The sequence below is a fragment of the Loxodonta africana genome, chromosome 1 (assembly GCF_030014295.1).
Source record: "Loxodonta africana isolate mLoxAfr1 chromosome 1, mLoxAfr1.hap2, whole genome shotgun sequence".
NCBI classification, from domain to species: Eukaryota; Metazoa; Chordata; class Mammalia; order Proboscidea; family Elephantidae; genus Loxodonta; species Loxodonta africana.
In genome coordinates, this window is record NC_087342.1 from 173449013 (window position 1) to 173473054 (window position 24042).

At 39.6% G+C, this 24042-nt stretch overlaps 1 protein-coding gene across 1 annotated transcript in view; it reads right to left on the reverse strand.

Annotated features, from left to right (window-relative positions):
• Positions 1 to 444: 444 nt before the first annotated feature.
• PPIL6 (peptidylprolyl isomerase like 6) overlaps positions 445 to 24042 on the reverse strand; it is a 35278-nt gene continuing 11680 nt past the window's right edge. Inside the window, exons 4-8 of the mRNA XM_003404055.4 lie at positions 21858 to 21920; positions 21610 to 21757; positions 17448 to 17504; positions 6845 to 6980; positions 445 to 1977 (exon numbers count right to left, since the gene is read on the reverse strand). Of these exons, the coding sequence (XP_003404103.1) occupies positions 1866 to 1977; positions 6845 to 6980; positions 17448 to 17504; positions 21610 to 21757; positions 21858 to 21920 (516 nt within the window). The 3' untranslated portion in view covers positions 445 to 1865. The remainder of the gene's footprint in view (positions 1978 to 6844; positions 6981 to 17447; positions 17505 to 21609; positions 21758 to 21857; positions 21921 to 24042) is intronic.

Below are 24042 nucleotides of genomic sequence, written 5' to 3' on the forward strand. Positions count from 1 at the left end.
CTATAAAGGGGTAGCATGAGGGAGGTCTTTGTGGTGCTGGAGTAGTTCTGCGTCGATTGTGGTGTTGGTTACATGAATCTACATGTGTGATAAAATGTCATCACACACATATTGTACCAATGTCAACTGCCTGGTTTTGATATTGTACTATAGTTGTGTAAGATGTAACCATTGGGAGAAGCTGGGTAAAGGGTATATGAGATAGCTCTGTACTATTTTTGCAACTTCCTGTGAATCTATAATTATTTAAAAATAAAAAAATTTTATAAAAAGCATATGCCTATCTTTGGCAAGCCCCAAATCATTTAGAGGCCAGTCCCCTTAAGGTTGGCTAAACGATCATTCTTGGAAGACAAACCTCCTTCCACTTAAAACCAAACTCATTGCCATTGAGTCAATTCCAACTCATAGTGACCCTACAGATGAGCAGAAGTGCCCCATAGGGTTTCCAATGAGCAGGTGGTGGGTTTGAACTGCCAACCTTTAGGTTAGCAGCCAAGCTCTTAACCACTGTGATGCCAGGACAAGAAAAATACAATGGCTCTGGGCAGAGCAGGAGCTCAGTGATGGTAGCAGCAGCAGCAGCTGAGCAAGACCACCTCTGGCGGCACCGATTGCAGAGTCAAACACATTCTGACTACTAAAAGAGGTCTAAAACCAATTACTTATGTCGTGTGGGACCCTGATGGCGCGGTGGTTAAGTGTTTGGCTGCTAACCAAAAAGTCAGCAGTTTGAATCCACCAGCCACTCCTTGGAAACCCTATGGGGGCAGTTCTACTCTGTCCTATACGGTTGCTATGAGTTGGAATTGACGGCAATGGGTTTTTTATGTCTTGCAGGGATTCTCAAGTGACCAGAAGCCCCGCTGGCTAAATAAGAATCACTGGGGAGAGACCTAAATGAGTGACACACTCGCTGTCCTATAACTAAAGACTCTGATTCAGAAGGTCAAGGATAAGGTCCACCAATCTGTGTTTAAAAAGCATCCCAAATGACATGGGTTTGGGAACCTCAGATTCAAGAACAGCTGATAAAACTGGATCTCCAGTGATATCACAGGAGTCAACCACCATGGGGAGTATAACCAAAGCCCTTGATTTTCTTATGGTTGGTATGCTCAGAGAGACAAGGATTATATCATGTCATATAAAAACATCTACCTTTTTCTCAATGCCATGTATTAATAGTGAAATATTAAAATGAATTATTTTTTCTATTATATCTCTCCTATTTGGTTATTTACCAAGTTTCTCATGGTAGCAATACAGTTACAAATAAGACAATTCTCTCAAACTGAATGTTTTCATATTCAAAGACCATTAGGTACTCTGCTAAGTTAAAAATGTTTTGGCTACAAGTAATGAAATACTCAAAACCAACAGTAACATAAACAGGGGCCTATTTGTCATACATAGTAAGAAATCCAGAGGTAGGTGGGTGCTGATCTTGGTTCTGCAGCTCAAGAAGTGGCAGCTGACATCTCTGCAGTTCTCTTGGGCTTTCCCTCCTGGGTAACATCTGCACGAGGTGACATTTGCAGCTCCAGCCTCTCTCCATTGAAGGCTGGACGAAGGAGAAAGGGCCAGAGCCACTGAAGTTCTACTTCTGTCCCACTGGCCAGAGTAGTATCCCATGGGCACTCCTGGCTGCAAAGGAGGCTGGGAAATTGAATATGTTGCTTTTAGTGTCTCTACAGTAGAGGAAGGAAATGAAAATGGGGAGGGATTGGGTGTTGGGGGGCTGAACCTACATTGTTTGTCACAGCTTTCAAGTTAAAATGTTATCAAGCACTGTTTAATTAAGTCTAAAAACAGCTGATCAGATACATAGTACTAAATTATCATAGAAAATATTGATATGAAAATCAGTCATAAAGATTTCCACTGTCAATAATTATACATCTGGGTACTGGTCTTTCATTCTCTGTTGGAACTAATTCAAGTTGTTTAAGAACATCTGTTCCTTCAATCAGTTGCCTACATGGGACAAAAAAAAAAAAAAAAGGAAAATTTAATCAGTCAAAAATTTTGCATTTAATTTGAATTGAGTCCTACCCAGCTATAAACCCATCAAAAACCCAAACCCATTGCTGTCAAGTAGATTTCAACTCATATTGACCCTGTAGGACAGAGGAGAACTGCTCCATAGGGTTTCCAACACTGTAAATCTTTACAGAACCAAACTGCCACATCTTTTTGGAGTGGGTGGTGGGTTCAAACAAACTACCAACCTCTCGGTCAGCAGCCAAGCGCTTAACCACTATACCAAAGGGTTCCTTTACACAGCTATAAATTCCATGTAGTGGAGTTGATTCCAACTTATAGTGACCCTATAGGACAGAGTAGAACTGCCCCATGGGGTTTGCAAAGAGCGGCTGGTAGATTTGAACTGCTGACCTTTTGATTAGCAGTCAAATGCTTAAACCCCACTGCACCACCAGGGCTCTGCTTTTACCCAGCTAGAGCTAAGGCTATTTCCTACAAATTAAATTAACATCAGTCATAAATACCCTAAATAGTTCTAGATGTGTCAACTTTGCAACAATAAGCTACAACTACAACCAGAATCCAGGTTGCTGTCCTCTCCTGCCTGGCTACTGCAGTAGCCTCCTAGCTGAGTTTCCCCTCATCTGCTCTGGCACCCTTACGATCTTAATATTCTTACTGTAGTCATATGGATGTTTTTAAAATACAAATCTGGTGTCATCTCCCTGCTTAAGACACTTCAATAATTTCCCATTTTGTGTGTGTTGTTGTGTGCCATCAAGTCAATTCCAACTCATAGCAACCCTATTTGACCGAGTACAACTGCCTCATAGGATTTTTTTGGCTATAATCTTTACGGAAGCAGATCATCAGGTCTTTCTCCCACAGAACTGCTGGGTGGGTTCGAACCGCCAACTTTTGAGTTTGCAGCTGAGAGTTTAACCATTGTGCCACCAGTACTTCTTATAATTTCCCATTATCCTTATGATAAAGACCAAATCCCTACCACGGCCTGCGAGGGTCTACATGGTCTGCCTCCCCACCACTGCAGGGCTCTCTTTCAGCAGCCTCCCCCTTGCTCTCTCTGCTCTAGCCAGGCTAGATTTCAGTACTTCCAGAGCCCTATATCCCCTTCCTACCACCCCTATCTCCCCTACTCTTGCCTTTTACCTGCACTGCACCACCCCTTTGCCTGGTCACCTCCTGGCCTTCCTTAGGTCTCAGCTCAGGTATCACTTCCTCAAGGAAGTTTCCCAAACCTCTCTGTGTATATCCAGCTGTCCCTGTCCTTGATGGGAGTTATTAGGATTGGAAATTTACATTTATCTTTATGTTTCTTTGATTAATTTCTGATTCTTCCAAGAGAGCTGGGATCATGTCTGCTTGTGCTCAGTGCTGAGCAATGGGTTTGTGTTTTTGGTATCTTGGTGACAGGTACCAACCTTCCAACCAGTTTCAGAATCCTAGGAGTCACTCAGACCTGCATCGCCCAGTATGGTTGCCACTAGCCACATGCAGCTATTTAAATTAATTAAAACTAAATACAATCTAAAAGTCAGTTTCTCCATTGCACTAGCCACATGTCAAGTGCTCAATAGCCACATTAAAAGTTTGAAAGTAGTGGCTATCGTACTAGGCAGCACAGATTCTAGGACATTTCCATCATTGCAGAAAGTTCTACTGGACAGCGCTGCTCTGCTCTTTCCATGTCCTCACCCCCAACATCTAAACAGTCACCAAGACTTGCCAATTCAAACTTCTAACTATATCTTGAATTTGTCCATTTATCCCCTGCTCTTCATCTGTACTGCAAGTACCTTAGCCTGGGACTTTATTTATGGCCTACGGGTAGTGCAAATGGTTAAGTGCTGTTCAAGCCTACCTAGAGGTGCCTCAAAAGATAGACCTAGCAATCTGCTTCCAAAAAGTCACAGTCTTGAAAACCCTATGGAGCAGTACCACTCTGCACACTTGGGGTTGCCATGAGTCGGAATTGACTCGATGGCAACTAACAACATTACCATAGCTTCTTATCTGGCCTCTCTACATTCATTTTCATCCTTTGCCAATTTATTCCTCACCTCTGCCAAAGGGATTTTTCCAAAAGGAGAACCTGATCATGTTGCTCCCAATTTAAAATTCTTCCATGGCTCCCCATCACCTCTGGGTGCTGTCCATGCTCAGCAGCCCTTGGCACCCAGAGCTCTGGGCCCTGGCTGTCTCATATTGTCCAGCCTCCTCTGTCTCCATCCTCCCTGGGCACAGAGCTCTAGTCAGATCAAATGACTTATAGATAAGACATTCTCTTATTCCTTAGGGCCTCTCTGCAAAGCTTCATTATGCTTCTAGAATTGATTTTTATAGTTTTAATTTCCTGCCTTCTCTATCTGGCTAACTTCTACTTGACTTTCAATACTCAGCGTATCTTTTCAGGAAGCTTTCCATGGCCCCCCTCCCCCTCACTTTATGATCACTTATTGTTAATTCCTCCTACCACTATCAGCACCATATAACCCCTTTTTCACTGTATGTACACATTTCTTCTACAAATAGAGATCTTACAGATCTGTATTTTGATACTGTTTCCCTATGAGACCACTGGGCAAGGTCGTGCTCTGTGAGTTGGTACAGTCTACCCTGAAGGAGAGGCAGATTCTTGCACCAGAAGCTAGCGCTTGGAAGGAGGGCCTGTCTCAGGAAAGAAAACTTCTGTTTCCCTATGGACCTTACCAAACAGTCTGGGCTTCCAGAAGCGCAAGTAAACTTGGGGATGTTTAAAGAAGGCATCTACACTAGAGGCAGCCCTACAGCTGAGAAGGAAGGCATCTCTGGAGGAGTTACATTTTATCTGCCTATTATACCTTTCTGCTTCTCCCCTGTTGTTCCGTGAGGTCTTGTTCAAATATTCCAGCCCAGCTTCCACTGTGATTTGGAGATTTAAGGGATAAATGGAGATCACACTTGGACCAGAAAAAAAGGAGCACAGCGCCTCCCTGAGGCCAGTGTGGTGGTGACAACAAAAATTAGTGAGAAATTCCTCAAAAGGAAGGTGAATTGTGAGCAAGCATTCCTCCACTAAACGCCCATTCTGTAAGGATCTGCATTCACTTTTCCTAAAGAAATTGGTGGCTGTTTTCTTACCCTCTCTTCTAAATTCCCAATGCACCCTTTACTCAACTTGCACAGCCCGTGTCTCATGTTCTTAGAGTTGTTGGTTTTCTGATCTCTTTCCTAATAGACTACACACTCTGCAAAGGGCAAGAATTGTGTATCATCCCTCTTTCTGTACCACTGGGCACAATGACTGGCATATTGCTGTTGTTTTGGGGTGTCATCAAGTCGATTCTGACTCATAGCAACCCTATGTGACAGACTAGAACTGCCCCACTGGGCTTTCATGGCTGTAATCTTTACTGAAGCAGATCGCCAGGTCTTTCTCCTGCAGAGCCACTAGGTGGGTTGGAACTGCCAACCTTTCGGTCAGCAGCCAAGTGCTTAACCAGTGTGCCACCAGGGCTTCTTGACTGACATGTTGTTGTTGCTAGGTACTCGCGAGTCGCTTCTGACTCATGAGAACCCTATGTGACAGGGTAGATATGCCCCATGGGGCTTTCTTGGCTATAATCTTTATGGAAGCAGATTGCCAGGTCTTTCTTCTGTGGATTTGAGCCACCAACTTTTCAGTTAACAGCTGAGCATTTAATTGCTGCACCACCATGGCATATACTGTTATCTTTGAGCCCTGGTTGTATAGTGATTAAGAGCTTGGCTGCTAACCAAAAGGCTGGCAGTTCAAATCCACTAGCCACTCCTTGGAAACCATATGGGGCAGTTCTACTCTGTCCTATAGAGTCACTGTGACAGCACCTAACAACGACAACAACAAGCAGTTAATAGAGGGTGGAGAGACTGTCAGCAAGATGGTAGGAAGATATTTAAATAATCTAAGAAATTGTGAGGGTGATTTGAATTTAAAAATGATTCAGGAATACGTTTTCAAAATCAATACAGTTTAGTTATGACTAAAAACAACACATGATTTTAGGTTATAATCTAATAATATAAAATCTCTTTAAAGCAGTATCCTTTGGATGAAAATACATTTTCAACCTTTTCAACCTGGAAATGTCACAGATCTTACACTCAAGGAACAATTGTGGTTAAAATTAACACTGATATGAAATTTCTTCATGAGCTAAAGAGTCAGTAGCTATCCCTACAGGGTAACTGGGGTAATCCAATAATTACTCAGCAAAATTCCCATTTCAGAGAAAACAAAGTAAGCATCACCTAGTATTTACTTCAGCAATTAAATACAGATATGAAACACTGGAGTGATGAAAAGTACATTCTTCAAATATTTTAGGTCCACAGTACCTATAAGCATCTTGCTAATAATACTGTAATAATTATTTGATATACTTCCATATTTAAAACTGTTCAGTAAAAAGAGTTATTTGTAACTTGGATAGTTTTCATCCATCTCCTCATGATGATCATGGACAATTACTTAAATAGCTTCACCTCCTCACTTCTACATCTAAATATATTTACATTATTAAGCTCTATGGTATGATTCACAATAAATTAAAAATTGATAATATCCTTGAAGCTGAAGATGGATGGAGAGACATAACATTATAATGGCTGTGCTTAAATTATGTTTGTGTTCTTTATAGATGCAAAGCTTATGAAAAAAGTATTTCTAAATACTTCTAAATATCATTGTCTATATTTGTATTACTTTTGCTTTTAAATTCTCTTTAGTTACCCATAGACTATGCACAATACTTTTTCAAATCTTTTTGAATCATATTTTTTATATGGATGAATATTATATAACAAAAAATGTACATACCCAAAAGCCACATATTTTCTATCTAGGTAGGGAGTTGACTGTAGTGTGATATAGAATTGTGATCCATTGCTGTGACGGCCTTTGTTGACCATTCCAAGAACTCCCCTTTTATTATGATGAATTGAAAAGTTCTCATCTAGGAAAGACAATAATCAATACGCCATTAAAATATTTCTATTATCTCAAATGAATGTAAGATTTATTGTAACAAAATCATTGATAACAATCGTAATCATACTTACTCATACCTTCCAAATGGTAAATATTCTGTTTCTTATTACTTTCAAACAGTCAAAAATGCAAATAAACTGTAAAATTTTAGATGTGAACATTTAGCTTTAGTTTATCTTAACTACAGCCAAAAATAAGTGCACTAAGAAATTGTTGTTGTTGTTAGGTTATACAGAGTTGTTCTAACTCATAGTGACCCTATGTACAAGAGAACGAAATGCTGCCTGCTCCTGGGCCATCACACAATTCTTACTATATTTGAGCCCATCTTTGCAGCCACCGTAGTAATCCATCTCATTGAGGGTCTTCTTCTTTTTCATTGACCGTGTACTTTACCAAGCATGATGCCCTTCTCCAGAGACTGGTCCATCCTGATAACATGTCCAAAGTATGTGAGACGAAGTTTCACCGTCCTTGCTTCTAAGAAGAATTCTGGCTGTACTTCTTTTAAGATAGATCTGTTCATTCTTCTGGCAGTCCATTATATATACAATATTCTTCACCAACACCACAATTCAAAAGCATCAATTCTTCTTCCTTCATCCTTATACATTGTTCAGCTTCCTCAAGCCTATGAAGTGATTGAAAATACCACGGCTTGGGTCAGGTACACTTTAGCCCTCAAAGTGGCATCTTTGCTTTTTAATACTTTAAAGAGGTCTTTTGCAGCATATTTGCCTAGTGCAATAAAAAATAAGTCATTTAATTTCTTGACTGCTGCTTCCATGGGCATTGATTGTGGATCCAAGTAATATGAAATCCTTGAGAACTTCGATTTTTTCTGTTTATCATGATATTGCTTATTGGTCCTGTTCTGGGATTTTTTTTTTTTTTTTAAATGATGAGGTGTAATCCATACTGAAGGCTGTGGTCTTTGATCTTCATCAGTAAGTGCTTCAAGTCCTCTTCACTTTCAGCAAGCAAGGCTGTGTCATCTGCATATTGCAGGTTATTAATGAGTCTTCCTTCAATCCTGATGACCCATTCTTCTTCATATAGTCCAGCTTCCTGAATTACTTGCTCAGCATACACACTGAATAAGTATGGTGAAGGGATACAACCCTGATATACATCTTTCCTGATTTTAAACCATGCAGTATCCCTTGTTCTGTCGAATGACTGTCTCTTAGTCTATGTGCATGTTCCTTATGAGCACAATTTTAAGTGTTCTGGAATTTCCATCCTTCACAATGTTACCCATAATTTGTTATGATTCACACAGTTGAATGCCTTTGCATAGTCAATAAAACACAGGTAAACATTTTTCTGGCATTCTCTGCTTTCAGCTAAGACCCATCTGACATCAGCAATGATATATATTGTTCCACACCCTCTTCAGAATCCGGCTTAAATTTCTGGCAGTTCTCTATCAATGTACTGCTGCATTCATTTTTTATCTTTAGCATAATTTTACTTGAGCATGATATTAATGATAATGTTCAATAATTTCTGCATTCCACTGGATCACCTTTGAAGGGCACAAATATAGATCTCTTCCAGTCAGTTGGCCTGGTAGCTTCCAAATTTCTTGGCATAGACAGGTGTCTTTGTCATCTAGTGCTGCTATAACAGAAATATTGCAAGTGGATGGCTTTAACAAAGAGAAGTTTATTTTCTCACAGTAAAGTAAGCTAAAGTCCAAATTCAAGGTGACAGCTTCAGGGGAAGGCTTTCTCTCTCTGTTGGCCTTCTCATCAATCTGCCCCCTGACTAGGAGCTTCTCAGGCACAGAGGGACCTCGGGTCCAAAGGACACGCTCTGCTCCCGGCACTGCTTTCTTGGTGGTGTGAGGTCCCCTGTCTCTCTGCTCACTTCTTTCTTTTATATCTCACGAGATTGCCTCAAGACAGACTCCAATCTTGTAGACTGAGTCCCACTTCACTAACATAACTGCTGCCCATTCTACCTCGTTAACCTCACAGAGGCAGGATTTACAACATATAAGAAAATCACACAATACCCCGAAGAATCATGACCCAGCCAAACTGATACACAGATTTTTGGGAGGACATAATTCCATCTGTGACAATGAGGGAGCGCTTCCAGCGTTCCATCTGTTTGTTGAAACATCTCAATTGATATTCTGTCAATTCCTGGAGCCTTATGTATCACCAATGCCTTCAGTGCAGCTTGGACTTTTTCCTTCCATACCATCAGGTCCTGATCATACGTTACCTCCTGAAATGGTTGAACATCGACCAATTCTTTTCAGTACAGTGGCTCTGTGTATTCCTTCCATATTCTTTTGATGCTTCCTGTTGTCTGACAGTCTGTTCCACGTCGGCCCCGGGCTTGTTCTGACTGATGATCTTGAGCTTTTCCATTGTCTCCACAGATGTAGTCAATTTGATTCCTGTGTATTCCATCTGGCAAGGTCCATGTGTATAGTCACCGTTTATGTTGATGAAAAAAGGTATTGCAAAGTTCTATCATTTGATCTCCAGCATTGTTTCTATCACCAAGGCCACATTTTCCAACTACTGATCCTTCTTCTTTGTTTCTAACTTTCGCACGTCAATCACCAGTAATTATCAATGCATCCTGATTGCATGTTCAATCAATTTCAGACTGCAGAAGCTGATAAAAATCTTAAATTTCTTCATCTTTGGCCTTAGTGGTTGATGTGTAAATTTGAATATTAGTCGTATTAACTGGTCTTCCTTGTAGACATATGGATATTATCCTATCACTGACAGCGTTGTACTTCAGGATAGATCTTGAAATGTTCTTTTTGACAATGAACAGAACACCATTCCTCTTCAAGTTATCATTCCGGGCATAATAGATTACACGATTGTCTGATTCCAAATGGCCAATACCAGTCCATTTCAGCTCACTAATGCCTAGGATATCGATGTTTAAGCATTCCATTTCATTTTTGACTATTTTCAATTTTCCTAGATTCATACTTCATACTTTCCAGGTTCCGGTTATTAATGGATGTTTGCAGCTGTTTATTCTCATTTTGAGTTGTGCCACATCAGCAGATGAAGGTCCCGAAAGCTCTACTCCATCCACGTCATTAAGGTCAACTCTACTTTGAGGAGGCAGCTCTTCCCTAGTGGTCTTTTGAGTGCCTTCCAACCTAGGGGGCTCATCTTCCAGCACTATATCAATGTTCCGCTGCTATTCATAAGGTTTTCACTAGCTAATTCTTTTCAGAAGTAGACTGCCAGGTCCTTCTTCCTAGTCTGTCTTAGTCTGGAAGCTCAGCTGAAACCTGTCCACCATGGGTGACCCTGCTGGTATCTGAATACTGTTGGAATAGCTTGCAGCATTACAGCAACATGCAAGCCCCCACAGTATGACAAACTGACAGACATGTGGGGGCTCAATTGGTTAGTGAATTTCTAATCCATGCTGCCAGACAAACTGAGTAATCAATGTGTCACTGAACACAATGGGCCCCCATGGGCATCACCAGGCCAACTGGGCTGACAGGAGGACAGCATAGCCTCCATCTGGGGACCAATACCCACAGAGGTCCAAGTATGGGAATGGGGAATAATAAATGAAGGCACAGGGGTGTCTGGAGGGTCAGGCGAGGACCTGTTCTAGGCATAGTTTAGCTAAGAGATCAGTGGCCTATTGGACAGAAAGTTCAAGGTCTGTCTGAGACTGTGTCTCCAAGCAAAAAAAAGCTACAGTGATCTGATAATGGCTATTAGAGGCGTGGTAGATTCTCACTAGGGATTAGGGAGAGCAAGGAAGTTTCCAGGAAGGCCCTTTCCCTACCTACCATGCCTTACCTTAAGACCCAACTCAAAAGCTTTTCTGTGCTACTGCCCCCAACTCTCCAAGGCAGTTATTCTTTCTTTTCCCACAGTTTGTCCCTTTGTAATAGCAACTGGCATGATGTCTACAGTTTATCTGTTTAAACATCTGTCTGCACAAAAACACTAAAATCCTTGAGGGTAGAAACTTGTTCATATCCTCGTTGTTTCCTCAGGTCCTAGCACCATGGTGGCACCTATGCCAGAGTTTAATAAATGTTTTACAAATGAATAAGAGAATGGTGTCACCTGCATGTTTTAATTTGATAAAGTTGTTTGCATATGAATTTAGAAGAAATCTAGCTATTACTCTTCCCTTTCCTTTTGACCATCGGTCCAAGAGGAATTTTTTTTTAACCTTTTCATTGTATTAAAATATAGATACAAAAAGTCACAGAAAGTAATGTACAGTTAAAACAGTTATTATAAGGCAAACACCCTTTTAATCAGTGCTCAGGCCAAGAAATAGAACTTTGCCAGTTCCCCCAGAGTCCCTAAAGCCCCACTCCCCCTCAAAAGTAACCATTCTCCTGACTATTATATAATCAATTTCTTAATGTTTTTTATAGTTTTACCATCCAAGTATGCATCCTGAGGAGCTCTGGTGGCCCAGTGGTTAAGCACTCAGCTGCTAACTGAAAGGTCAGTGGATTCAATCCACCAGCCACTTCATAGGAGAAAGATTCAGCAATCCGCTTCCAGAAAGATTATAGCCTTGGACACCCTATGGGGCAGTTCTATTCTGTTCTATGGGGTCACTGCAAGTGGGAACTAACTTGACAGCAATAGGTTTTTATGCATTCCTAGACACTACGGGTTAGTCTTTACCATTGCAAAAAAACTTGTTATGCCTTTTAAATCTCTTTAATCTCAAGGTTCTACCTCTGTCCCCTTCAGGTCCTTATACTTTATCTGCTAATGAAGCTGGGCTACTTGACCTCTAGAGTGTCCCACAGTCTAGATTTTGCTGATTGTACACACATGGTACAGTTCAACATGTTTCTCTGTCCTCATGTCATGGATTGAATTATGTCCCCCCACCAAAAAAATGTGTGTTATCAGTTTGGCTGGGCCATGATTCCTGGTATTGTGTGATTTTCCTGTATGTTGTAAATCCTGCTTCTATGATGTCAATGAGGGAGGATGGGCAGCAGTTGTGTTAGTGAGGCAGGACTCAACCAACAAGACTGGATCCTGTCTTGAGGCAATCTCTTGAGATATAAAAGAAAGAAGTGAGCAGAGAGACAGGGGGACCTCATACCACCAAGAAACCAGTGCCAGGAGCAGAGCGTGTCCTTTGGACCCAGGGTCCCTGCACAGAGAAGCTCTTAGTCTGGGGGAAGATTGATGAGAAGGTCAACAGAGAGAGAAAGCCCTCCCCTGGAGCTGACACCATGAATTTGGACTTTTAGCCTACTTTACTGTGAAAAAATAAACTTCTCTTTGTTAAGGCCATCCACTTGTGGTATTTCTGTTATAGCAGCACTAGATAACTAACATACCTCGGTACTGTCAGTTCTGCTGGAATACTTGTTCAGAATATGCAAATCTGTTCCAACCTAATTGACATATTAAGGAATAACCTGAGCATAATGAATTTCACATTTGCTTCTGTGTGATTTCCTCCACGAAACACATTAGGTGAATACAGAAAACTACCCCAGATGAACGAGCTGCATGGGAATATATACACCTCAGACAGCTACCAGCTACCTCAGTTCACCACATGGATAAGCCGCACCCATCCACGACTGGCGTTACAGCTTTTGTCAGATTTCAGAGAACCCTCCTAATTTTGAGTAACTTCAAAACTACTCACAAGCTGCTCTGCACACCCACTTCCACAAGCAAACTTTCAAGGTAAAGTGCCATATTTATTATAGTACTTATGTGTTTCTCAACCATTTAACATTTGTAAAACTATGTTACTCTTTTTATTAGGTTACCATCTTGTTTTTTAATATGTCACCAAGGAAGTTTTTAAGTGTTATGCATCTAACCTCGTTTTTGCCATAAGCTCTGTGGTTTTTATCGCATGATTTTTTCATAGCACAGTGATACTTTAAGGACACAAATGTCACATTATGGCAGAACTGATTATATTCCTTGCAAATTGGTAGCTGGGCTCAGAGGCTTGATCAGGCTGATGTTCTATCTCACTGGTAGTTGTGTTCTTTCAACAGAAGACCCATAACATCTGGCTGTCTGTGAAGTTAGCAGCTACTGACAGGGCCAGCAAAATGGTGATACACTAATTCTATCATTTCCTTTTCATTTATTAATTGGAATACTTTTATAAAGAGATGTTTCCTCTTATCTACAATTTGGTACGGTTCACATAGGAAACGCACACTAAATGCTTGGTTCTTTGCCTATATTTATCAATTTTCAAGATAATGAATTGGTTTCCTATCTCCCTCCAAAGGTAATCAAGAGCTAGGTGGGTTTTTTTTTTTTTTTTTTGTAAGTTTTTGTTTTTAATATAGTATCATTAAGAACTCATGGATTTAGAATATGTTAGGTTTAGATCAATTTCAATTACATGTACTACAAATTACCCCATTTTTGGCCAGTGAGAGTCTCTTCAAGCTGGCTCCTGAGGCTTTTGCCATGACCCTCGTAATATTTCATAGCACTCTTGCTATGCGATACGACATGAAGTTCCAGGCTCGTTTTTTGTACATTTCCTTCCTCAAACCTAGAATCTGCCATTTCTCCCAGAAGCCTTGATTTCTTTAAAGCGGAATGGCATTTCCAAACAAAAACCTAAATATCAGCAGTGCCTGCTCATTTCACTGGGCTGGTGGTCATTGTTTGTTGGCCTCTTCACTAGACATGGCTAGAGACAGAGATATACTTCTTGAGTTTAAAGTAGTATTTCCAATTCAAATTCAGGGACATGGTGTATTTTACTTATTAGCCTCTTCTATATTACATCTGTATCTTCTTTCTTCCTGATTCTCAAGGGTACAGGAGATGATGAAATCAAAATATCTCATAATTAGTCACATACTTTATCCCACATTACATATACAAAAGTCTCAGAATAACAATACCAATAATACCATCACCAATTACTCAGAATAGTTTTAAAAATGGTTTGTATATATACTCTCCATTCTCTTCCATGTTTTAAGTAGTTAGAATATACCTACATTGCCTGAGCATGTAGAAATTATGTAACATACTCTCACACTTTTAACCCTCACTGAAATTTAGTTCTACAAGTAATTATGTGATTATGCTTACCACCAGCCCTTATACTGAGTTCCCTCTTATTTGACTGTCTGAAACTCACTCTACACTAGATTCCTCAGGAAGGGCTCAAGGCAACAACATTCCCTGAATTCCTGCACGTTGATAACTCTGTGCCCTATATAATTTAAAGTTAGTTTGGCTGGATATAAAATCCCTGGCTCACATTTCCTTTCTATGAGTATCTTAAACATATTACTCCATTTTTTCCTGGCATAAAGTATTGCTGGCAAATAATATGGTGATAATCTAATTTTCTTTCCCTGATAAGCCACTTGCTCTTTTTACCTAGAGGCCCAAAGAATTTTTTCCTTAACGTCCTTTAATGTTATTAAAATATGTCTTGGTGCTGATTATTTTACTTCAATATTTTCTAAGTCAGGGTTCTCTAGAGAAACAGGACCAGTAAGATACATATATTAAAAAAAAAAAAATTTTTTTTTTTTTTTTTTATATATAGATAGAAAAAATAGATAAATTTATTTTGAGGAGTTGGCTCATGCAATTGTGTGGGCCGACAAGCCCAAAATATGTAGGTCCAGCCACAGGCTGGGAATTCCAGCAGTTTCGTGTCCCAAATTGGTAGGTCAAGCAGTGGTGGAGTGACAGGAATTCTGGAAGAATGTCTGCAGTCTGGAAGCAGAATCCTCCCTTGGGAAATTTCCAGTTTTGCTGTTAAAGCCTTCAACTGATTGGATGAAGCCCACCCACATTATGGAGGGTAATCTGTTTTACTTAAGGCCAACTGATTTAAACCCTAATCACAGGTAAATACTTCACAGCAATATCTAAACTAGTGTGTGATGGAACAAACGGGCACCATAGCTGTCTTGGTTATCCAGAGCTGCTGTAACAGAAATAAGACAAGTGGATGGCTTCAACAAACAGAAGTTTATTCTCTCACAGTCTAGTAGGCTAGAAGTCCAAATTCAGGGTGTCAGCTCCAGGAGAAGGCCTTCTCTCTCTGTTAGCTCTGGCTCTTGTTTCTTGGTGGTATAAGGTCCCCCTGTCTCTCTGCTCACTTCTGTCTTTTATATCTCAAAAGAGATTGGCTTAAGATACAATCTAATCTTGTAGATTGAGTCCTGCCTCATTACCATACCTGCTGCTAATCACATCTCATTAACATCATAAAGATACGATTTATAACACGTAGGAAAGTCACATCAGATGACAAAATGGTGGACAATCACACAATACTGGGAATCATGGCCTAGCCAAATTGATATACGTATTTTTAGGGGACACAATTCAATCCATAAAAATAGCCTAGCCAAGTGGACACATAAAATTAACCATTACAGTCCACCCTTTTTCAATTTGGCACCCACATGCATCTCCTTAAACCAAACTTAATCTCCTAATGAAGACAATAACAAAGTCATACTTCCACCTAACATGATACAACTATCCTGTGTACAACCAAAATGCACTAACCCCTTTCCAGAGAAGATGCAAAGTCCTTGGGTGATGTTCACTCTTCTCCTTGATATCCTGTGCTCAGCCCTTCTTAGGAGCCATGAGCAGCACCGTGCTGCCTTGCATGGCCCTCCTTGAGCGCAACAGTAACAGAGGAAAGGCAACACTGGTGGAACAAAAGGACTGGAGACCGAAGTCTCCCAGGAAGCCATTGCTCATTTAGATCTCCCTCAAGGCAAATGATTAATGTAGGTGATAATGTGAGTCAAAGACAACTGTTAGCCCCCTTCTCTGTCTTCGGTTGGAGATGAAAGGGTCCCTTGCTCACATAATTTTTTACTTGAGGTATAAACATACAATACAATGGAGGTATCTTAGATGTTCAGTTTGATCCATTTTGTCAATTGTATATAGCAACTACCACCTAAAACAAGATACAGAACATCAAATCTTTTTTTATTTTGGAACAGTTTTCTTCAATTGTAGTTCTCAGTATTTGTTCTGTTCTTGTGCTTTTGGTTTAATTCCTTAGGGATACCTGTTCCCTGTATTTTGGATCTTCTCGTTCTTTAATATCAGTCACCTTCTTGTAAATCCTTTTTATCTCTCTTCGCTTCTTTTTGGTTTTTCAAAATTTCCTCCTCTCACCTTCTACTTCTTTTAAGACACATATCTGTTATATTTATTTGCTCTTGTGTTTCTTCTAGTTTGTTCATTTCTGAAATCATTTTTATTTTATTGTTACTCCTTTCCTGACTTCTGTCATCTCATGTCTAAGTTTTTCTAACTCTGATTTACGAGTTCTTTCATGTTTCTCATTTTACTAATAATGCCTTTTAGCTCATTTTGAAATAGACTGTTACAGTTTTGATCTGTTCTACGAGTATGTCTTTCTGGTGTGCCTTCATTATCTATAGTGCTCTTACTCTGTTCTTATTCTTGTTTCATAATAACTATGTATGGGATTTAACCTTGAAACTTTTCTTTCATTTCTATGTAAAATTGGTTTTCCTAAATGTTTAAACGGAGGCTTTAGAAGGAAGGTACCTTTTCTAACTTCACAAAGCTCCCTCCTTTGCCATTTTCATGTAGTGTTCAGAAATATGGCAGCTTGCTTCTTGAGATTTCCTGGCTCTGTTTCCATTCCCCCTTTATCTAGATCTTCGCTTTCATCACTACTGCCCCATCCTGCATAATTTTGATTGCACTCCCAACAGCTTCTCCTCAGTATGGTGCCTGTCCTAGAAGAGGGCATTGTCAGGTTAATAACAGTTCACAGGGGTTAGGCTGCTCCAGCCCCTTCAAGCCTTACTGGGGATCCCTTGCATTTGCCTGCTATTGGCTATTTTGGGGTTCTCCTAGTCTCAGGTATGTCAGATGCCCTGCTTTCTCCCACATGGATGCCGAAACCATGCAGACTCCATGGCTGCTGGTACTTCATGCTCACCCATTTGTATTTTGGAAACTGTATAGATATCTTGTCACTTAGTTTTGTTTTAAATGGTATCTGTGAGTTTTTAGATTTTCTAATTATTTTATCTCTTTTAATGTTGGGATCTGGAAAAATTTTAAAAAATGAGCACTGCCACTATCATCTTCCCTGAATCCCCTTATAGCAGTCTTCATAGTATGATTACCAAGGTACCAATGCTAAGTATGATTGTGACAAATTACATGCCTTAAAAATATAAATTCCTTTTGACCCTATAACCCTAATTATAGAAATTTATCCTAAAGAAATAATATAATCAGGTAAGTAAAAAAAAAAATGCGTGCACAAAGCTGTTCTGGACTAGAGTGTCTCCCCCCCCTCCCATTTTTAACTCTACTTTTAGTTTGTGTATTACTTCACACAGTATCTGGAGTGTCCTATTAAATTTGAATAATTGACTAGTATATGACTGACAAAATTTAAAGATACAAACCTTCAAATGTTGGTCCATAAATTGACTCTCCACCATCTCCTCTTCCAGCTTCTATATCTGAGAAACAATAATAAATAAAATATTAGAGTAAAATAAATCATTATCTGCACCATGAAAATATTACTATAATGGTTTCACTTGTATTTTCTACATACTTTTACATTCATCATCCCATTTTCTTCTCATAATAACTCTGTGAGGTAGGTTAAATTATAATGCAGCCTTTGAAATGATGAGGCATCAAATTGTAACTATAGTCGAGATTTAAAGAAAGTGCATTCATATAAATTCTGCTTGCTTCCAAATGTATTTCATAGGCTGTCTTGCTTTTCAGAAAAATGGAAGGATTAAACTGAGAGGATGAAACAGGAACAATAAGTTCTTTTTAAAACATGAATAAAAATAGGTGTTCTAAAAAGAATTAATGTTCAAGTTTTCATTCCCTGGAGCCTTCTAGCGATAACTCACTTATTTACCCAGTACTTTTGGAAATGAAGTTCCTTTATGTTTTTTTTTTTAGATGTTTATTAATAAAAATTATATGACATGCATATTTTGGCTTAGGCAATGCTCCCAGTATGAAAATCCTCCATGCGCAAATCCTTTTATTCCATCTACAGCTAAAAAGGAAGCAAAGCTAACTCTAGTGAAAACAGAGGTCTCTCAGGTCTGTCTTCTGTACCCCAGCCTCCCCATCGGTATCCATTTACTTCCATCAGCTTTCTAATCCACCCCTTCCTTTGACATAACGCTCAATAAATTTTTGTTGAAGTACCATGTCATTTTAACTCAGTATGAGTGATTTACCTATAATAAAACTGTTTGTGCTATTTTCTGGGAATCTGATGCATCAGCAAACCTGTGGACAGGATTTATTCCAGGCAGAGCAAGTAACATTTAAACTATAGTGTTCATAAGGCTGGAGGAGGAGGCAGCTGGTGCAAAAGTTAACTGGTATGCCTTGGGTCTCCAGCCCGACTGCACCTGATACTTTGCATGGTTGACCCCACTGCCCTCAGCACCTCTCAAGAGGATGTTGCTGAAGGCCAAACCTGGAAATGGGGAAGGTGAGAGTCCTCCGCCATCAATTCCTTCAGATTCTAGAGTTTGCTCTGCTCCGGCAAATCTGCCCAGGTGGTTCCCCTCCCCGACTAATTTATCTAAACACCAGTCACACTCCCTTGCCCCATCTCCCCTTCCTCACACCTGCCCACATTACTCTTGCCCTTTTGTCCAGATCTCCTGAATATTTCATATTGACACCATTTCCATCAGCATCTGCTATTATTTTTGTCTCCATAGTCCATTCCCTTGTATATCTGATACGATTTCTCTACTTCTGACAACAAATTCAGGGATACAGAATAGTAGCTAAAAGTAGACTTTAAATTCAAATGACTGTAATTTAAATCTGGACATTAGTTACCCTTTCCAACCTGCTTCCTCATCTGTATAAATAGGGATACTAACAAATGCCTCACAGGCAGCTCTGAGGATTAAATGAAATAATGCAGGTGGAGCACTTAGAATAATGTCTGGCAGAGTGTCATGCTCATTTATGTGGTCATTATTATTATGCAGCATCATGTGCTAATGGAATTCAACTTCTCACTAGCATCACTGTCACCGTCATTATGCTCAATATGATAATGATAATAAGATGTATTAAGCTATACAGCAAGGGATCCTTCTGAAGACAGTAGGCCTTGCAGGGACCACGGAGGGAGAAGAGAACCAAAGTAGTTTATCTGACTTGATACGTTCTTTAGAAACTGTACTTTAGAAATGAATGGAATGTATATGTTTCTGGTTTAACCATCTGTTGGTCATTCCTTCATTTGTTCTTTCAACAGGCACCTACTGTATGCCAGGCACTGTTCTAGAATCCAGGGATGCAACAGTGAACAAAATAGATAAAAATATCTTGCCTCGTGGAGCTTACATTCTAGTGAAGAGAGACAGACAATAAACGAATTAACTGAGAAATATGTAATAGTATTCCAATGGTGGAAAGTGCTATGAGGAAAATAAAGCAGGTATGGGGGATAGGAGAACGGCAAGGGAGTTGCTGAGGAGAGGCATGTGTAGAGGAAGGTGGCAGCTCTAAGTAGGGTGGTCAGGTAAGTCCTTGCTGAGAAGATGAAATCTGGGCCAAGATCAGAAACAATAAGGGGTTTAAGCAAGGGGTACCTGGAGGAATAACTGGAGAGAATATGTGTCAGGCAAAGGAAACAATCAAAGACTCCAAGGCAGATACACGTTTGCTGTGCTCAAACAGCAAGGAAGCCTGTGTGTGGAACAGAGTGAGCAAGAGGGAGATGTCAGGAGGTGAGATGAGGGAGTTGTGGTTGGGAGAGGAGAGTAGATTGTGTTGGGATTGTTGGTCCCAAAGGGCAAGCCATAGTGCCTGGAAGGATCCAAAGGCACTGGACAAAACCACAGTGAGCCCCTGTATTCCAAAACTCTACATAGCCCTGTGGGAATTTCACATCTGAAGGGAGAAGAATGTTGACAGAGCTCAGCACCTTCAATATAATGTCACTGAATCCTCACCATATCCTGTGATATTATAATAACGATCCCAAATTTTATAATTAAGACATTAATAATTCAGAGATGTTAAGTGGCTTGTCCAGGGTGGTACAACTTGTTTGGATTTGAATCTAGTAGTCAGATTTTTTTCCAAACTGTTCTTAACATTGATGCCTCACTGCTAGAAAATAGGACCCAAGATCTGTGCATTTTACTATTTAGAAATTTTACCATAAGTACATAAATACATAAACAAATAAATAAAATTTCCTACTTTTCTCAAATCTTGCTCTAGGTAAGTCCAACAAAACCAAAAAACAAACAAAAAAGAAGCCCAGCCCACGAGAGGCAACACTGAACTAAGTATCAGGAGACCCTGGTATCGGTCTCCTTGAGGATTGTTTTATAATAATGAAAAATGAAAAACAATCTAAATGTTCACCAATGGAGAATTAAGTATATTGGTGTAAGTAATATGATGCAAAACAAGGCAGACACTACAAATTTTTATGTTTATTGATATGGGGAGATAAACCAACCAAAAACCAAACCCACTGCGGTCAAGTCAATTCCGACTCAAAGCAACTCTGCAGGGCAGAGCAGAACTGCCCCATAGAGTTTCCAAGGAGCGCCTGGCGGATTGGAACTGCTGACCTTTTAGTTAGCAGCCATGGCACTTAACCACTACGCAACCAGGGTTTCCATGGGAAGACAAATACCAAATATTAAGTGGGAAAACAATGGAGTTAGATAACAGTATTTGTGATGTGACCTCACTTTGGGGAAAAAAAGATGATTTCCATGTAAGATGCTTGGGACAAATCTACATTTTTCTCCTGATCAGCCTCAGAATGTCTCACATCATAGAAAAATAATTAAACATTATTAATTTAAGCCTCTGCATATTTCATCAAGTTCAAGCAAATCTTCTTCCACGCTCAATTATTTTTAAATTTCTGCCTGATTGCTCCCTATGGAGTATCTTCCAAAGGCCTCCAAAAGTTAACTTTGTGCTGTTAATCAGGTACCCCCTCTGTGTAAAGCCAAAGGACTGACCCAAAAAGAAAGAAAAAATGGAAACCACAATCTTCTGGATCTTACTTTTCACTTGTAACAATGGTGGCTAGCCATAAATATCTTTGGTGAGAAATAAAACCAAAAAACCAAAACCTGTTGCTGTCAAGTCAATTCCAACTCATAGCGACCCTACAGGACAGAGTAGAATTGTCCCATATGGTTTCCAAGAAGCACCGGGAGGATTCAAACTGCTAACCCTTTGGTTAGCAGCTGTAGCTCTCAACCAGTACACCACCACGGCTTCCATGAGAAAGAAGGCCACTGTATATTCTAAGTATCCTTAATTAAGCGAGCACTTAAAATTACATTTTAATAAAAAATGTTATTCTGCCTTTCTATATTACTTTTTAGTTTGGAATCTTCCTGGCAACATACTTTAGATTTATTTATTTAAATATTAGGGAATTCTTTTTAAAAGTATGAATATCTTAATTCATCATCTGGCCATATAAATCCTTTAAGTACATTACATCTAATTCTATATGTATACAGAAAACTTTGTGCATTCTTTTTTGATGTTGAAATTAAGTTACATTTAAGGTTTTAAACTCACCTCCTCCTTGTATCCAAGCATTCTGGACTAATCGATGAAATATTGAACCTTTATAATGAAGCCTTAAGCCACCTGGAGAAAATCCTGCTTTTCCTGTGCACAAGACCTGAAAATTCTTACACGTTTTGGGACACACATCACAGTATAGCTACAAAATAAAGATAAAAAGGTTTCAAAGATTACCTATTTAGCATTTTGACAGCTACAAAATTTTCCCAACTTATTTAACAACAACAAAAACCTCTTACCTCAAAAATCAATCTTCCAACTGGATAATAATCAATAGCAACGTCCAAGAACACAAAGTCATGCTAGTTAGTTAGGGAGCAAAAAGACAGTGCAGGTCAAAGTTGGATAAAAAATTTTTAGAAATGACTAAAAATACAATGTTTTCAGTGATAAAGATTTCAACTGTAATATAGCAGCAAAGCTAGGATGAGTAACTTAAAGAAGTTTGTCTCATTTTATTACAGTACATCTTTAAAACCCAAATAACACTAGTTTTTAAAACTAATAGTGAAGCTGTGAATAACATAAACTTGTCAAACAAGACTTAGAACACATGGCCTAGATATCCCTGACATGGCAGATGGAGTGTGGAAAGGTACATTTGTCAGTCTCTGTGAGGAAAGAACAGACTGGGACTTCTCTTTTCTTTCCTGAGTAATTTTGGGGAAAGATCCATCGGGAACACTATGGGTTTGGTTACTGTGTGTCCTGGATTTTCAGAGACAGCACAGATTAGCTAAGCAGGGCCAGGCTACATCCTTTATAAGGTGTTCAACTTGTCCTGCTCTATTTCTTAAGAATCTAGGACAAAACAATATGTGTATTAATTGTTCAATGAGAAACTAATTTGCTCCGTAAACCATCTAAAGTACAATTTAAAAAAAATAAAAGAATCTAGGAAACATAAATTAAATCACTTTTAAATGTATCACTATCATTTTATGGCACTCTAACTTTTTTTTTTAATTAAAAGACTGAAATAGTGCTATCTGACATCCAGGTATGAGATAGTATGATCATACTAATTATAATTAATATGTTTCTCTCAGCTTCTGTATTACAAGTTCATAATTATAAATGAGAATATTGTAACTAAAGAATAAAAAAAAATAGGCATAATATAGCAAACTTCACAGGGCTTAGGGAGAAAAATAGGAGACATCAGTTGACTTATGTCATTACTCATTTGTAAGTCCATTTAGGCATCTTTAAACAACCCTGTACATCAATACATTATCTTTATGGATTACTAAAAGAGTAGATAATTCTGAAAATTCTAATGAAAAGAGATCAAATAAATGCAATACAAGGTAATGTCCTAGTCACCTTGAAGCCAAACAGGCAAACGTAATTGTCCAGCAGGTTGCTACAACCCAAAAGTAAACAAGGCAGCCTCTGAATAACTAAGTCCCTGAGTTTTACTCAGCAAGAGAAGTCCACCCTCTGTGTGAAAATCTACAAATTTTCTCTGGAATCTATGTCCTCTAGCCTCACTGCCACTAATTAATTCAGGCTCCAGCCCACACCACTACAGCAACTTTGTAAATGTCCCCACTCCAGCCTGCTTCTGCACAGCCCTAAAAATTAATTCCAAAAAAGTAGGAGGATTATGTCATACTCTTTTTCAAAAACTTTGCTGGCTCGTTTTCCTCTTGAATAAAATCTAACTCCTTGGTTCAGAATGGACAATAGGTCATAATCTGGCCTCAACCCTTTTGTAATGGACCTCTTCAGGGTTTTTTTTTTTTTTTTCCTACTTAACATTTGAACGCCCTTCCTACTTAGGTAACTTTCCACAGGGCCCCACCACCCTCTACAGAACCCAAAGAGGCCAGATTCTCCCTCTCCCCATGCTGTGTTAGCAGGGTGTGAGAATATGACCTGGCTGGACCAGTCAGGTGCTCCTGCCTGGGACGCTGGACCTATAAGGTGTGACCCAAAAACACACAGAGAGTTGAGACGTTATTCACAACGAAAGTGGCAATGCAAACCCAGGGCCAGCAGTGCTCAAGGTAACATCCCAGCCACACATTCCTATGGCGTGATAGGTCATATTTTTCTGCTTCCAGGCTTCCCTTGGCTCCTACCTGTTTTCCGAAGCTGGTTCTCCAGCTTTCCTGTCAATTGTCAGGTAACCAACACCCTTTCAATACATACTTTTCCTCCCTCAGTGAACCACAGAAGCTTGGTTGTTGGCACCCGGCACCAAGAATCTTGCTCTCATTTTCCCAGCCTCATTGCCTACCAATTCTGTCTTCCCTGTTGTCCCCTGCCATTCCCAGAGTACTCCACATACTTCCCAATCAGTGTTCCTTTGGAAATTAACTGCTGTGGGACATGAATTCCCACCCATACCCTAGGGTGTCTACTATTTTCAAAGTGCACTGCTTATGCAACCCAACATTCACTGAGCACCTCTTTTGT